We start from the raw sequence: 14,892 nt of genomic DNA on the forward strand, positions 1-14,892 counted from the left end.
GGATATTAAATATTAGGGTTATACACATACTTATCTGAGGAATGGAGCATTTTCCCTTAGAACGTTAGCACCTGTTGATCTTGCTGTTTGAGTTAGGAAAGTATGAAACCAAATTGCTTGCAATTTTGCCTGGTAAGGTTGCTTCTTAGATTATAGTACTAGAATTCTAGCAGAATTTGATTCTAGTAGACTGTTGCTTAGATTCTAGTAGGCTATTGCTTTTATTTTTGTGACTTCTGGAAATGGTTTATTGAAACTAGAAATTCATCGGGAACAACTGTAGATAGAATCTCTTTATTTAATCTCAAACTGAGGTGTCTGCCAACAGGAGGACAAAAAGGGCTTTTTGGATATGCATTATAATCTGAGTGTAGAGTGGTTCCTCTGCAGAAAAAAAATTCTGTAGTCTTTTCTAAACCCACAAATTTTTGCAACACTTACGCATAGTTCTGTGATATAATTCTGATCATGTGCTGTGTAATTCAGTATTTCAAAGCAGTAGACTCAAGGCTGTCACTACATAACAGAAACGTACTACTATACTGCTTATCAATCCATTGATGCTATTTTTTTTAATCCTTGCTTTATCAGCATGTTAATAAAGCACAGGTGGATATAATTTTAGTACAGTATCAGTCAAGACATGAGAGATTATCCTTTGGTTCCCATTGAAAGTCTTTAAGGTAGAAAAAATAAGTATCTGTTAGATCTCAGGATAAAGATAATTAATGCAGCTAGGACACTTGTACGTGTGAATATTCTTTTCATAGAAATACAATTTTGTGCCTTTTGAGAAAAGCTTCCCAATGCCTGTTCTTCTTAAAGAAATCACACCATGTCTTAAAGGAAGAAGATAATTTAATGGGATCATAAAAGCCAAGGATGAGAGTCTCCTACCTATTTTATTCACAGAGAAGCTGGGGTCAGAGCATCCTGTGCATTCTGGAAATCTGGCAAGATAGGCACTATATGCTCTAACAGAAATTGTTCTGTGTGTCTTCCCTTTTCCAGGTGATGCAGAGTAAGCATTAAAGCAGTTCTGGTAAGCAGTTAATGACCCTCTATTTAGAAAAGCAATGTTTCTAAAAGAAGATGCCTGTATTCCTTTGTTCTAAATATACATAGGTTTTAGAATTCATGAGCTCAAAGCAAAATTAACTTTTTTTATTTTTTTCTTTTGTGTGAATTGAAGTGCCCACAGGAGGTTTGGAATGAGAAAGTTAACTGATTTGTCAGTTTTATTCACACTCAGTTTTCCTGGATAGGGCAGATTGCGAGTATTCTTTCAGGTCTGGCCCTCCAAGGTAACAACAGCACAGTTACTCCTAAGTATCCATATCTTAACTTCTCCGAATTGACTTCCTTTATTCCCTATGTGGCTTTATTCCTATATAATGTGGCTGCTCACACATCAGAAGAGCTGAGCATATGAACTCTTTTCTACAGAACTGAGTCCCATGCTTTTATTCCCAGTAGCAGTGGCTTGCTTCATTTACTTAAAATTGCCCCTAAGACTCCTGCCTCTGCGGCTGCAGGATGAATACAGCTTCTCTGTCATGCCAGACTTCTTCATGTCCTGCACTAAGCTCATATTTCCTTCTCCAAAGTATGTCTACCTGCAGTAATACAGAGACACATTCCAGTTTCTGGCATCATTGCTGGGAAACTTCCTGGAAGTCCATGTTGAAGGTTGCGTGAGAAAAGTGAGAGCGAGAATCGGTTTGGGATGGTTTCCTGGGGAGAGCCAGTTTTGTGACCGTCTGTCATTCTCCTCTGAGTGATATCTGACCTTGGTGGCCAGTAGCAACCAAGTTCAGTGAAAAGTTTACTGACAACATGTTTCTGCACTGAGAGACCTAGTCTAAGGCTCCCTTTTAAGGGAGTGTTGCAAGTGTTGGAAATATTTCAACTGATTAAGATGAAGCATTAGTCATTAGAATCTCTATACTTCATTTATCAGAACCGAAACCTTGGTGTTGACCAGCCATGAATAAAACTGTCAGCCACATTAACACTCTTGATATGGCTATGTGTGTTTACAGACATATACATTTGTGTAGACATTTATTTATGTGCATTCAGGAAAACATGCCTAAGTTACGACAGTAGCATTAGCTGCTAAAAGATCTGGTACTAAATTAGATCAACTGGTCTAGCAAAATCTCCACCTAAAAGACCCGCTTGAGTCCAGTTAGAGCTGTTTCTGCTGTGAACAGAAAAATATGGGCTGCAGGGGGGCACAGAGTAAGGGCCCAGAATGGGCCCAGGAGCCATAGGGTGCTCACAGGTAGTGTGAGCCTTGGTGGTTGCATGTGTCTGTGTGGATGCTCGGGCTTTCTTTCTGCTGTCTGCAATACTGAAGCAGTTTGAGCAATGCTAGCGAGGACTGCCCTGCACCAGCCAGCATGACTGTGGCTGGCTGGTAGTGGGAGATGGACAGCAGGAGCTTTGTCCCTTGGGGAGCCTTTGCTGGGCATTTCAGTGGTGCAGGCTGTGCTGACTGGGTCTGTTTCTTGTAAATAATAATAATAATATATTTTTAAAAAGAAGCAGTTTTTTTCTGTGAATTTGCTGTTAACCTCCGTCACGGTTTCTGGTTTTAATTTTTTGTCCTCATGCCAAGCCAGTAGGGGGAGGAGAGAAGGAAAAAAAGAAAAACCACCCGAAAAATCAAACTGCATTTTTCAGATTAGTTTTTTGAAATGTGTTCAGCCTTCAGCAGTGAGAAGAAGTCTCTTTATTTGTGCTGATTAGAAGTTATTACATGTAAAGTACAGGAAGTGACTTCATTTGAACGGTACATTATGTGTATGGATTTCGATAGCAACGAAAACCCCTTGTGGTGAACCAGAAATGTGACACGTACATCTTAGTCTCAGGAATAACCAGAAGAAAAAAAAATTGTGGCTTTTTTTTTTTTTTTAACTTAGCTTTCAATCAGTGCTTTGATCTGAAGTCATTTTTAGGTAAACGAACCTATCAATAACTGTGATGAGCTTGTTGTTCATCTGCAGCATGAAGCTGAACTTAATAAACATCCCTGCATGCTTTCCCTGGTGTTTGGATTTTCTTTTCTTTTTTTTTTCTTTAAGTTTGAGGGAATGTTCTGTAAGAAACTGCCCCTTTGGGCATTCAAACAGTGAAGGTACTTCTTTCACTTCTCCTTGCTGGGAAAGCTGTAAGGTACAGCAAGGCAGAGGTATCCTGCTGCACAGCCTTCTTGATTCCCTGCAGAAGCTTCTTCATACAGTCCCTCCTCTGGATTTCTAAACCCACCTGGGCTTCTTGAGTCTCTCTGATTATTTTGCTCCTAAGATTTGCCAGATGGAAGGAGCATGGCAGAAGGCCTTGCAGAGTTGGTGGGAGGATGGCATTCTTTGGGGCTCTTTAAGTTCTTCCTGACAGTGCCAGTGGGTAGTCACCAGACAGAAGCCTTACTACTCCCATTAGTACTTGACTGTCATCGTGATTACTCCCTTTTAGGAACTACTAATGAATCATAGTCGCTGTTATCATGTATATGTTTGTTCGAGAAATAGTTTTAGAGTTCTGAAGAGTTTACATGCTTGAACTCCCATCAGTTGGGAAAATATGCGTGTGCTTTGCATTACAGTCAGACAAGAGGTAAGCTTCTCTGGGTCCCTTCTGAAGGCATGCTTTCACCACAACAGCTGTGTGGGACAGGATCGTACCTGGGCGAGGCAGGAGGGGATGCCTGGGCTCGTTACCACTGCTGGGGTACTCTGCGGGTGGGCGGTCCATACAAGCCAGTTTCCTTCTCATGGGTGATAGAAGTGATGTGATGAGAATGTCCTTCTCAACATGTGTTTGCACCCAAGGGCTGGGCTTACCTGCAGCACTGGTCCTGGTTACAGGGAACTGACCTGACCTGCCAGTCTGACCGAAACCACGGGATGGCAATAAGGCATGGTACTGTTTTATGTCTATTTCCAAATATAGTAACTCAGTTTTTAGGTTTTACATCGTAGTAGAATGAGGTCATGTTACTATAAATGTGCTTAATGTTAAGGATGATTGCCAGGATGTCTGCAAACCACCCACCCATTATTCTCTTCCCAGCAGAGCAGGGGCCCCAAATAGGCACTCATGCTCCTAGTGCCACTCATCTCTGCCAAGATCAGGACTGCTCCTCCACTGATTTTTCCCAAATAATCCAAATTCACGTGTGGGTGAATATGCAAGTTTGCAGTCTTTGCTCAGGTGAGCAGTTAGAATTACAAAGGGAGCCCTGACTGTGGTCAGCCTTGACTTTCCCCTCCTCCTCTCTTTTTTCTGTGCATAGCTGAGCCGTGGTCGCTCTCTTTTAATAGAAAGTGCTCTTGTACGAGATAGAAGAGATGCAAACAAGAGAAAATGAAGTTCAACTATTTTCACGCTGGACTAACTAGCATTTATAACAGTGAAAGTCTGTCACGTAGCATGGCAAAATATCAGAAGTTAAAGAGATCAGAATAAATGTTTTATGTTCTGAATTCTGATAACTGTAACCGTAGTTCTACTTTAAGATAAATTGGATGAACTGTTAATCAGTCAAGAGCTTCGGCTCCTTTGTAAACGAATGCATTTTGTGCATCAAACTTAGGACATATAAGACTTCTTTCATAAACGTTTTTTCCAGAAGAAATGTGTGGCAGTGGCCCACAGTGATGGGGAAATAACTTGAGATTAATTGTTCGCTAATTGAGTACTTTGAATTTTTGCCAAATAAATAATATTCTGGAACAAGCTTTTCAAGCTTTTCCAGCAATGGATGCTTTAGAACAAACCACAGAGCAGGAAAGTCTCACATACTTTCACATAAGAAGAATCACAACTCAGATACTGCAAATGCAACTTAACACTAAGGGAGGACATTTTGACAAGATATTTATGTGATGTCCCTGTATGTGAAATCAGAGCAAGGGTATTGGAGCAACACAGTTTTACTTTGGGGTAAATTACTGTTGTTTGCTATGCAAATCTTATGATTGTAATTAGACTTGGATTTGGAGTACTGTGTACACTGATCTTTGTTCCCTCTGTGCACGGGAGCTAATTCTAATGCTGCGAAACTGCGCAGCAAACTTCAAGCACTGCTCAGCAGAACAGTCATTTCTTGCAGCGCATCTTTGCAAGAAGTGGTTTGTGAAAGGAAGGAGTCACCTCTGTGCTCACAGTGCATTCAAGAAGTACTGCAGACGTCTTCAAAGTCACTGAAGGAGGATTCAGGTACCGTAACATCACTTAAGAGCAGAGGCTGGAGAAGATGCATTAGCAACTGATTTTTTAAAAGTTGTGCTCTACAGCTGATTGGCCAAGGAGCTGGTGGTATGTTGGGGCTCTTGTGGCAGTGATTGCATTCCTAGTATAGCTATGTATAGCTCTGTTATCTCCACAACCGGACTTTGTGTAACTGCTGCCCGTGGCGCTGTGCCCACGCTAATGAGCTCTCCCCTGAGGCCGGGCTTGAGTCTGTGGGGGTGGCACTGCCCAGGGATCGGGCCACTGCTTTGGAAACCCATGTTTGCTAACCGTGCTGGAGTCCTGCCTGGCTGCCACTACCTGCAGGAGCACGGCCCCGTGCAGGACTGATGGCCCTGCGGTTGTCCTGGGGGACAGGAGAGCGGGCCAGGCTGTAGTCTGCAGTGTTGGCCAAGGAGAGCTGTCACCTGGACCAAGGGAAGCACCTCCGCACTGAGAATGGCTCAGGTATGGCAGTCAGCCTGCTGCGGTCAGCTGGCAGGTGGAAGTGTGTCTTGTGGGCACTGCGGCTTCTGGCAGTGCCTCCTGACAGCCGGGCAGCAGCCAGCCATGCTGCACACAGTAGGATGAAATCATGCTGGTTATGGGATCTGCTAGCTTGTGTGGTTTTATCTGCAGGTAGATAAAAGTGTTGCTTGGATCTCTGTGATACAGACGAAGAATGAACAAATACCCTGTAGGGGACCCTTTAGCATTGTTGTTCTGAGGATAGAGTGATGGACATGATCTGCTTTTTACAGCCTGTAGTTCCTGTGAATGTTTCATTTATTTTTGTTGCCTGTAGATAAGAGGAGCAACAAAGCAGAGGTATGGAGGCAGTTTTATTATTTCCTTGCATGCTTGTGCATTATCATGTATTCTTGTAAACATGACATGAAATCCATTAATCTTGTATCAGGGAGACTGTAAAAGCATCAGACAGTATACTAATGTTCCTAAGAAAAAGCTGAAAATTGTATTTCATTCCTGGCGCTAATGCTACTGGGTGTGTGTTGTGCCCTTCATAGAATGCTCTTGTTTCAAAACACTGTAATGTTTGTGGAAAAAACATAATCACGTTTTACTTAAGCAGCCAAGTTACAGTGGAGCCTGAAATACCTTTGAGTGTTTCAAACTGGTGCCACAGTGAAGCTGTAACGACGTATGCATTTCTTGCTCTGTAATGTAGCATTGAAGCGCTGAGGGTTGTGAGTTGGTCTGAAATTATCTCCAAGAAAGAATGTAACATGACAATTTTTTGATGTTAGTTTTGGGATAAGAAATCACAGAGACCCCCATTTCCCAGGGGATTACCTAAAGCTACGGATACTCTCAGCAGTACCGTATTTACAGAGACCCAATCTTGTGCTTCTGGTACACCCAGCAATTTTCAGCATGCAGTATACATTCAGAGTTAGGGTACCAGAGGTGTCAGTATGTACTGAAGAAGTACAGAAGTACTGTGAAGTAAATGTAATTCAAGGACTGGAACTACAATTTAGCCACTAGATCAGCTAGCAATCTTCATATCCCACATCAGAAAATGCAGACGATCCTAGCGCAGATATTGGGTAGGTCTGGGTGTTTCATGATGCTGCGCAGAGACACCAGGGCAGAGTCCGCAGCAAGGTGCTTAATGGGCTCATGTATCAAGAGGTACCAAGCTGCCAGTGTGCCAGCTTGCCAGCTGAAGAAGGTGGGAAAGCCATTTAGCTTAGGGTAGCGTCCTAATTAAGAGATGCTTCCAGCTCTGGAAGCTGTTTTGTCACATTCTTCAGGCCAGGTCCAGTCTTGACTAGAAACATTTCTCTCAGCTATTTATTTGTGCTAGCATTATTTTCAGTTTCAAAGAGCATCCTCCATGTACTTGTTTTCAAGTTTGATTTGAGAATTGTAGGATAACCAAGGTTGGAAAAGACCTACATCCTGTCCAACCATCTGCCTATCACCAATAGCTCTCACTAAACCATGTCCCTCAGCACAGCATCTAAATGTTCCTTGAACACCTCCAGGGTTGGTGACTCCACCACCTCCCTGGTCTGAGAGTGTTTTATTTCTGTTATTTTGAAACCTAATCCTCCCCCGGCATGAATGGAGGCCCGCTGGGAGGTCACCACTGTGCTTGTGAGGGCACTTGGAGGTTGGTGGCAAGCACCTGAGTCAGGAGCAGAGATGTCACCATCAGTCACTTGGGCTGTACCAGCCAGCTGTCACGAGAAACAGCCAAAATCCCTTCGTTGAGCTCATTTTGCAGTCACACCGCTATCTCTGTGAGTATCTGATGGCAGGCCTTTCCAATCAGGCCACCCTGCTTGGAAACTTTAAATGAAATGAGCTGCTTTTGTGGCAGTGGGGTTTAACTGACAAAACAGTAGTGGTGGTGTTGGAGGCCGGTTCACGGGAGGCCTGTCACACTTGTTTACCCTGCTTTCTGCTCCTGGTCTGCCTGCTGCCTGCCCCAGGTCCTCTGCAGCAACAGTGCCCCAGGAGGGCTGCAAGGTTTGCTCAGGAGCTGGGCTGCAATGAATCACAGAGGCATGGCATGGAGTGATAAGGTCGTGTACTTTACGATTAGATACATCCTTCCTCTAACAGCAGCTCTTTGTCTCCCTTTTGCTTTTGGTAATGTTTTTCAGCTGTTGGCATAGAACAACTCTCCAAGCAGGAGCTGCACAACTTGAAACAAAGTCGCTATTATTCTAGGTAAGCCCAGGAAGCTAGTAGAGGACCCCTAACAATTTGGTTGCCCTCAGAAGGCATAGATTGTTGGTAATCTATTTAAAAGCCTATTAAGTTAAACCACCATGAAAATATTTCTTTTCTTGCAGCCTAGCTGTAAAGGACCTTCAGAGACATTGAACAGTTTGTAACAAGAAAAATCTGTCCTGCAGCTGTACGTGGGGCTTTTTTGGTGTGCATTTTCAGTGATGCTTGTAGAGTGGCATGCTCTTTATCTGTAGCTCCAGCAAAAATATATAAATAAATAAATAAATCATGGATTTCAGCTGTTTGTAGTGCAGGCATGCAGCCTGTGAGCCACGAAAAAAGAAAACTATTATGTGATCCCCAAAATACTGAAGAATATGGACTACTCCTGTGTCTTCAGCTTAACAAATATACAGGTCTACCGCCTCATTTTCAGCTGATGGGAAGCCTGGAAAACTCAGTAGGAATGCGTATGTGGGAAGATTTTGGACTAGACTAGACCCGTAAGGCACGTAATTCAGTCTAGTGCCTACTTTAGTTAACAATCAGAAAAGTTCTGGAGCTTTGCTGAATATTGCATTTGTGTCACTACTGTCCTTCCCCAAGGATCGTCCTCGATGTCTCTCCAGATGAAGTCTCTGAGCCCTTATGCTTTTCTCTCTGGCTTCTAGCCCCAGCCAGTTGTGAAGGGACGTGTTACCTGCCCCAGTCTTTGCTACGGCTTCCCTTGTCTCCCTCAAACTCTCTTGGCTGTTCTAGTTTTGCTCTTCCATTGCTTACTGTCACTTACTTGAATAGACTTGCTCAGCAGAATTTTCAGAAGTAAAACAAAGCAAGGTAGTCATGGATGATTTGTTGGTTCAGTGGTTTAGTTTTTACTGTCAACAAAAAGGTTTTGTGCAGTGTTTTTCCCGTCGCTCTGTGTAACGCCAGTGCTTGGATGTCTTCTGGTGAAGAGGATCATTGCCACATTTTGTCACTGCTCCATACAAGTTTCCGTGGCAACCAGCCTGAGCTACACTGAACCAAAAATACCTTAATGTGCTGGGAGAATGTCAGTATTTGCAGACATGTCTTTCTCATTAGTGACTTCTCTGGATGGCTTATGTATTCTGCAAATGTGATTACTGTGAAACTATGCCTGGGAAATGTGGCGTGCTTCTTGGCTTTCCATAGACAGCACAGTCTGGGAATGCTGCCTATAGTGGTTGTCAACTGAGTTGTGGCTGTAACACCTATGATACTCATTTTTCATGGTAAACCAAGGGTCTCATCTTTTACTCAACAGGGCCTGTGCAAGATTGCAAAGTCACAGTGATCTTTCTCGGACTCTTTGGTTCTCTGCAACTTAGCTTGGTTATTACTAGCAACCTTGCCATGCTCATCTATATTTAAATGTATATACCTTGATATAAAGGTGCACAGACTGCGAGCTCCAGTTTTACTGCCATGCTAGTCTCCATAGTCACTGTTGACAACATCTGCCAATGAGCTGCGTGTAAATCTTTGGAGGTCAGATCTGCCAGTGCACACAGAAGAGAGTGCACAAACTGGAGGTCTCATTTCAAGCCTTCTTATTTCAGTTTTGGCTTTCAGATAATCTTTTGACTACTGAATGTAGAAAAGTGCTGTAAATAAAAACACTGATAATCCAAAACGTGTTCTCAAGCAAGAAAATGTAGTGGAGAGCAAACTGGGGAGGAATAGAGCATTTGTAGTAACGGGTTCTCTTTTCTGTATTTGTAGGGTGCGAGGATTGCGGTAAAAGCCTTATAGGAGAATGCAAACTCCATGGACCACTCATCAGGGCTAAAGACAGGGTTATTCCTAGCCGAGCCCGTCTCACCCTACCTCATTACCTTACTTTGCGAGTGTTGGAGCTGCGAGCTGGAAACCAGCAGAGTAAGTACTGTAGCTCTTTTTCCCACACTTCATAAAGAGAAGGCCAGTAGTACTAACACTAGTCTTTTTTCATGGATTACTTAAGACACAGTCCTTGGGCAGTATCTGTATGAAACTGAGTGTAACTAAACCTCAGATTCAGCTACTGTTATTTAGGACTGAATACTAGTACCCTCAGTGCATAGACTGATGTTTGGATATCAGCTAGAGCTTGTGTGACATTTAATGGGAAGCTGTTAGCTCTGTTGCATTGTTATAAGTACAATGAATGCTGAATTTGTAATCGTAGAAGCCTTTTCACAAGCCGTGCAAAAAACAAGGAAGTGTATTCAATGAAAGGAGAAACAAAACGGTAAGTAACATCCCTCATCCACCATGCAAAGTCAAAAGAATACAGGGTGTTAAATCACTTTTTGCAGCATCTTCAACTCATGTTATAGAAAGTGGGAATGCTCAATCTTGGGAAAGTGAACTACAAGCTCAGTGTGCTTTGTAAAATTAGTTACACCTCGATGACATTCCAGAAAGGGAATAGCAAGATGCCTGTTATGCTGTGCTCTTGGTTATAGGTAGGAGGTAACGAGGTGAATATGACAGCTAATTTTGTGTTTTTATAATTTTCTCTAATACTGCAAGATAACATTAGTGGTGATAGGTGGATGGATGGACTGGATGATCTCGAAGGTCTTCTCCAATGTTGGTGATTCTAGGACTCTCAACTATGCCTATAGGCATAGTGCTATGATAACATCTTGTACATTGAAGACAGTCAGCACATTTGAGCATTGTGTGTTAATGTCCTGTTGTGGATTTTAAGCACTTCTGTGAATTTTATTCAATGTAAGTTCCATTTTTACAAAGCCTGTTTAAAGACTTGGATCCTTTTCGGACTCTTAACACTTTGAATGGTTTACCAGGTTTATTTATCTTGAAAAAGAATTAACGCATTTAGCACTAGTGCGCTTAAATCCATTTTGATAACTGTTTCTATACAAGAAGTAGCTCATTATGTCTGTATTAATACTAGTCTGATCTTTTTTATTTACAGTCCTGGGAGTATTTGCAAAGAAAGTAATACAGAAGAGAACACAGTTTGGTCCTTACGTTGGTCAGCTGTCTACGAAATTGACCTGCTACGATGAGAGTAGGCTAGTTCTGCAGGTAAAAAACCCGTGCCTTAACAGATCCATGTATGCGTCTTCAACTTTTTGTATGGGCAGCTGGCTTTCTAATCTAGTTAATTAATTGTACTTCTGATCTCTATGTATGGATATAAGTCATATTATTGGATTGAACAGCATAGTGTGCTGAAGTGAGTTTACTTTTCTGCTTTCTAGTTTTATCACTTCTGGGGTGATTTATCTATTAGTCTAACTGTTCTTGATAAACTTTTCATGGAGTATGACTACTGAAAGTATCCAGGATAGAACTGTCTTCCCTAGAAGGGCTGTATTTGCTTAGTTTGTTCAGCCCGGAGCCAAGAAGGCTGACGGGAGGCCTCATGGCAACCTACAACTCCTCACAAAGAACAAGTGGGGGCTGCACTGAGGTCGTTCTCTAGTGACAGTGGCAGTACCAGAGGGAACAACGTGGGGCTGCATTAGGGGAGGGTTAGGTTGGGTGTGAGGAAAAGGTTCTTCACCAGAGGGTGGTGGGCATGGCACAGACCAAGGCCATGGGCACAGCCCCAGGCTGCTGGAGTTCGAGGAGCATTTGAACAATGACAGTATGAATTTTGGGTGATTCTGTGTGGAGTCAGGGGTTGGGCCCAATGGTCCTTGTGGATCCCTTCCAACAAGGGATGCTGTGTGATTCTGTGAAATAAAACCAAGAGAATTTGTACTTGACACTCAGAATGAAATGGTGTAGTGTGTGTGCTGGCTTAGCAATAGCGGCAGAAATATGAACTAAGACCTGCTTAGTAGGAAGTACAGTGCAAAAATAAGGAAACATTCCTTAATGATGTGACTGTATATGAACTTTGACAGGCAATGTAATAATTCAGTTTATTTGTTCAGGTTGTTTTTTTGGGCTGTTACTATCCCTTGCTGCATAAGCACATGCTATTCATCTGGACCATTTACACCATTGATTCTACTTTTTTTTACGCATGTAATGGCCTCTGTCAAGACCAGCCTAGCATAGATAATATCTTCATGCACATTTTTTCCCACATCAGCTCCTTAGGAGCAATGATTGATCATAGTCCTCTTATTGCAGATCTCACCTGCACAGGTGTCTCTGCCATACAGCACGTCTATGTTCCCGGCACAGCCCCCTGTCAGGGCTACCTGATAAGCCTTGGTTCTTCCAAGATTTGTCATTTAACATCAGGCCCTCTCACCCTCCAAGACAGAGGCCAGCAGCAGCTGTCCTATTACATGCTGTCTGTCTTCATTTGAGTTTTCTTCCCTCAGAAGAAACATTAGTTCTTCTGCAGAACTAAATTTCTTCTCTCCTTATGCAGCACTTTAGTTCTTATAAATGCAGAAAAGGTAAGGTATATATCTAGCAAGTTTGCAAGCATGGATGAGCTAAGCACCCAGTTCCTTCCTCTCCTCCAAGCCATTGTAAACCGCACCCTATCCTCTATTAGCAGACCCAGTTTGCTTCCAAGTGTACTGTGATAAGCACAGCTCTGATTGATGAAAGAACTATTTCTTCACAAGAAGAGATTGGGCGCTCACATTTCATACATGACACCAGTAGTTGCCTTGGCATTTCTCAAACAGCTTTCTGAATGTGATCAAACTGGGACTTGTCCAGCAGGCAAGTGTTTCCATTGGAAATAATGACAAAGTTGGGTAAAATAGTCCTGGGAAGCAGTGGAAATGAAACTTGTTTTGCAATTAGTTGTTAGCTTAGATGGTTATTAGAACTGATACATGGCAGTGGTGGTATTTGTTGTACAGCTTCAAATGTCTGTATTTCAGAGTACGTGGTGGAAAAGCAACTGTCCTGTATGAAGTTGGGGGTGTTTACTCATACAGGCATTCTCTTCAAAAAGAATCTAGGAAGAATGAAGTAAAGCAAAAAGAACTGAGATCTTTCTGGCACAGTTGTTCCTTTGTGTTTGATTTTACATTGTTAAAGAGAAAAAGAGATGACTGTTAAGAAGTCTCTTTGGAATTGTTACACAACTTGTTCCACACAAAACAACATTAACACAGCACTAAAGTTTGAGATTATCAGCTTCTCAGGAAGTAGATTAAGGCACAAAGCTTATCTTCTTACCTGCGTGCACTTAGTTCTTGTTCTTATAATACTATCTTCATATAACATAAAAAATGAGAAATATAAACTGGAAATACATACAAAGGCCTTACAGCTATTTTACTAGTTGGGTGCCTCAGAAGGTATTCATTCTTCACTTTCTATTGCACTTGGTGTTCTCTAAGAGTGATCTGTTTCGAAACAAATGTGATTTCAAAGAATTTAGCATTACAAGTAAGGTAAATAACCAGTAGTCCTGATTCCAAGTTAAAGAAAACTAATGCATCTCTGAACAGGACTTATGTTTTTACCACGTTATTTCTTCCATCCTCCCCCTTTATTTCAGGTACTGAAAGATGGAGGGAAGTACTTTCTGGACACTCCCAATGAAGACTGTGGAAACTGGATGATGTTTGTCCGGCTAGCCCGGAACCAAGAAGAACAGACCCTTGTGGCTTATCAGCACTGTGGAGAAGTCTACTTTACAACTGTTAAGGTAGTTAAACCCACATTGCTTCACCTGTCATTCAAATGGCAATTTATCGACAAAGATTCTGAGAGACCAACCCTTGTACAGATGAAAGATTGATTATATTCAGAGAACTGGCGCTTTCGTACACACCACCTTTTATATCACTTAATCCATAGTAAAGCAAGCAGTGTATGGAGTTTTCCAGTAAAAGGAAATGTGTACATATGCTGTGGGTATTGAAGAAACTGAGCAGAGAAATGCAGAAATGGTTCGTGGTGGCAGTGTTTAAACGAGAACTCTGTGAGGTGTTACCATTCCAGTTCAAAACGGGCACGTGGTGAGATTATCCTGCAGCATTACTTTTGACAATACTTCGAGCTGGAAGAAAGTTCTTTTCTCACCATTGGACACAGATTGTGCTCTGAGCACATCAGAGGATCCTGAGTAGCTTCTATAAGTATTATTTTCTACTCTGACTAAATTCAAAGACTTAACCGTAGAACATACAGTACTGTGACGTTGCCATGAAATGAATGATCAATTGGTGCTAGGGATTTTGGACTGTGTGTCTTAAGAGAGAAAATACAGTACTCTGTATTTGTAAATTACATGGAACTATAGGATTGTCTTTTGTTTTAGACACTTTGTCAGGCTTTTTTTTTAGTCAGAACTTAACTGTTACGTGTCTAGGAAACTGAAGTCTTCATGTTGAACGTTCCTTTTCCCCCCCTGTGTAGCACTGCTAAGGGATTTGATTTAGTAGTTCAGTGGGTAGGGATGGTGATAGGAGGATGGTTGGACTAGATGATCTTGTAGGTACTTTCCAACCTAATGAACCTATGAACCTATTGCCTGTATAGCATTGTGAGTAACATAAGAATGAGAAAGTACAAGTCATATTTGCCATACAGTGATGGTGTGAGAACAAGTTAATGGTGATAACACTTTGCATCTTCAAAGCCTTTTATAACAGTGTTTGTCTTTGGATGAATAGTAAAGCAATTAAAAAAATCAATGTATAACAGCGTATACCAATCTGTGACGATGTTTAGAATGAATTCTGGTTCAGTCAATATGATTTTAAATATATACTATATGTGTTGAACTTCTAGGATTAATAATACTCTATTTGGGAAGTGTGAACGTTTATCTAGGAAGCTGTAGTTACGGAACTGATGACTTAAAATTTCTGATAGAATTTAAATAGTATATTGAGACAGCTTACTGCTACTTAGAACTGCTCATTTCATGGGCGTTAATGGAGAGTTGTGTTTTTCTCATCACTAAAATGAAGAGTATCTTGGGATGAGCAATGTGTTTTGGAACCTTTACTATGCACTGTGGGGAGTTAACCTGTT

The 14,892-nt window shown here is 41.9% G+C and overlaps 1 protein-coding gene across 1 annotated transcript in view; it reads left to right on the top strand.

Moving 5' to 3' along the window:
• PLAGL1 (PLAG1 like zinc finger 1) overlaps nucleotides 1-14,892 on the top strand; it is a 43,346-nt gene that overhangs the window by 21,725 nt on the left and 6,729 nt on the right. Inside the window, exons 3-5 of the mRNA XM_065732759.1 lie at nucleotides 9,694-9,849; nucleotides 10,898-11,010; nucleotides 13,409-13,558. Coding sequence (XP_065588831.1) covers nucleotides 9,694-9,849; nucleotides 10,898-11,010; nucleotides 13,409-13,558 — 419 coding nt within the window. The remainder of the gene's footprint in view (nucleotides 1-9,693; nucleotides 9,850-10,897; nucleotides 11,011-13,408; nucleotides 13,559-14,892) is intronic.

The sequence above is a fragment of the Cyrtonyx montezumae genome, unplaced genomic scaffold, assembly GCF_038088225.1.
Source record: "Cyrtonyx montezumae isolate F1298 unplaced genomic scaffold, pur_monq_1.0 scaffold_0, whole genome shotgun sequence".
Taxonomy (NCBI): Eukaryota; Metazoa; Chordata; class Aves; order Galliformes; family Odontophoridae; genus Cyrtonyx; species Cyrtonyx montezumae.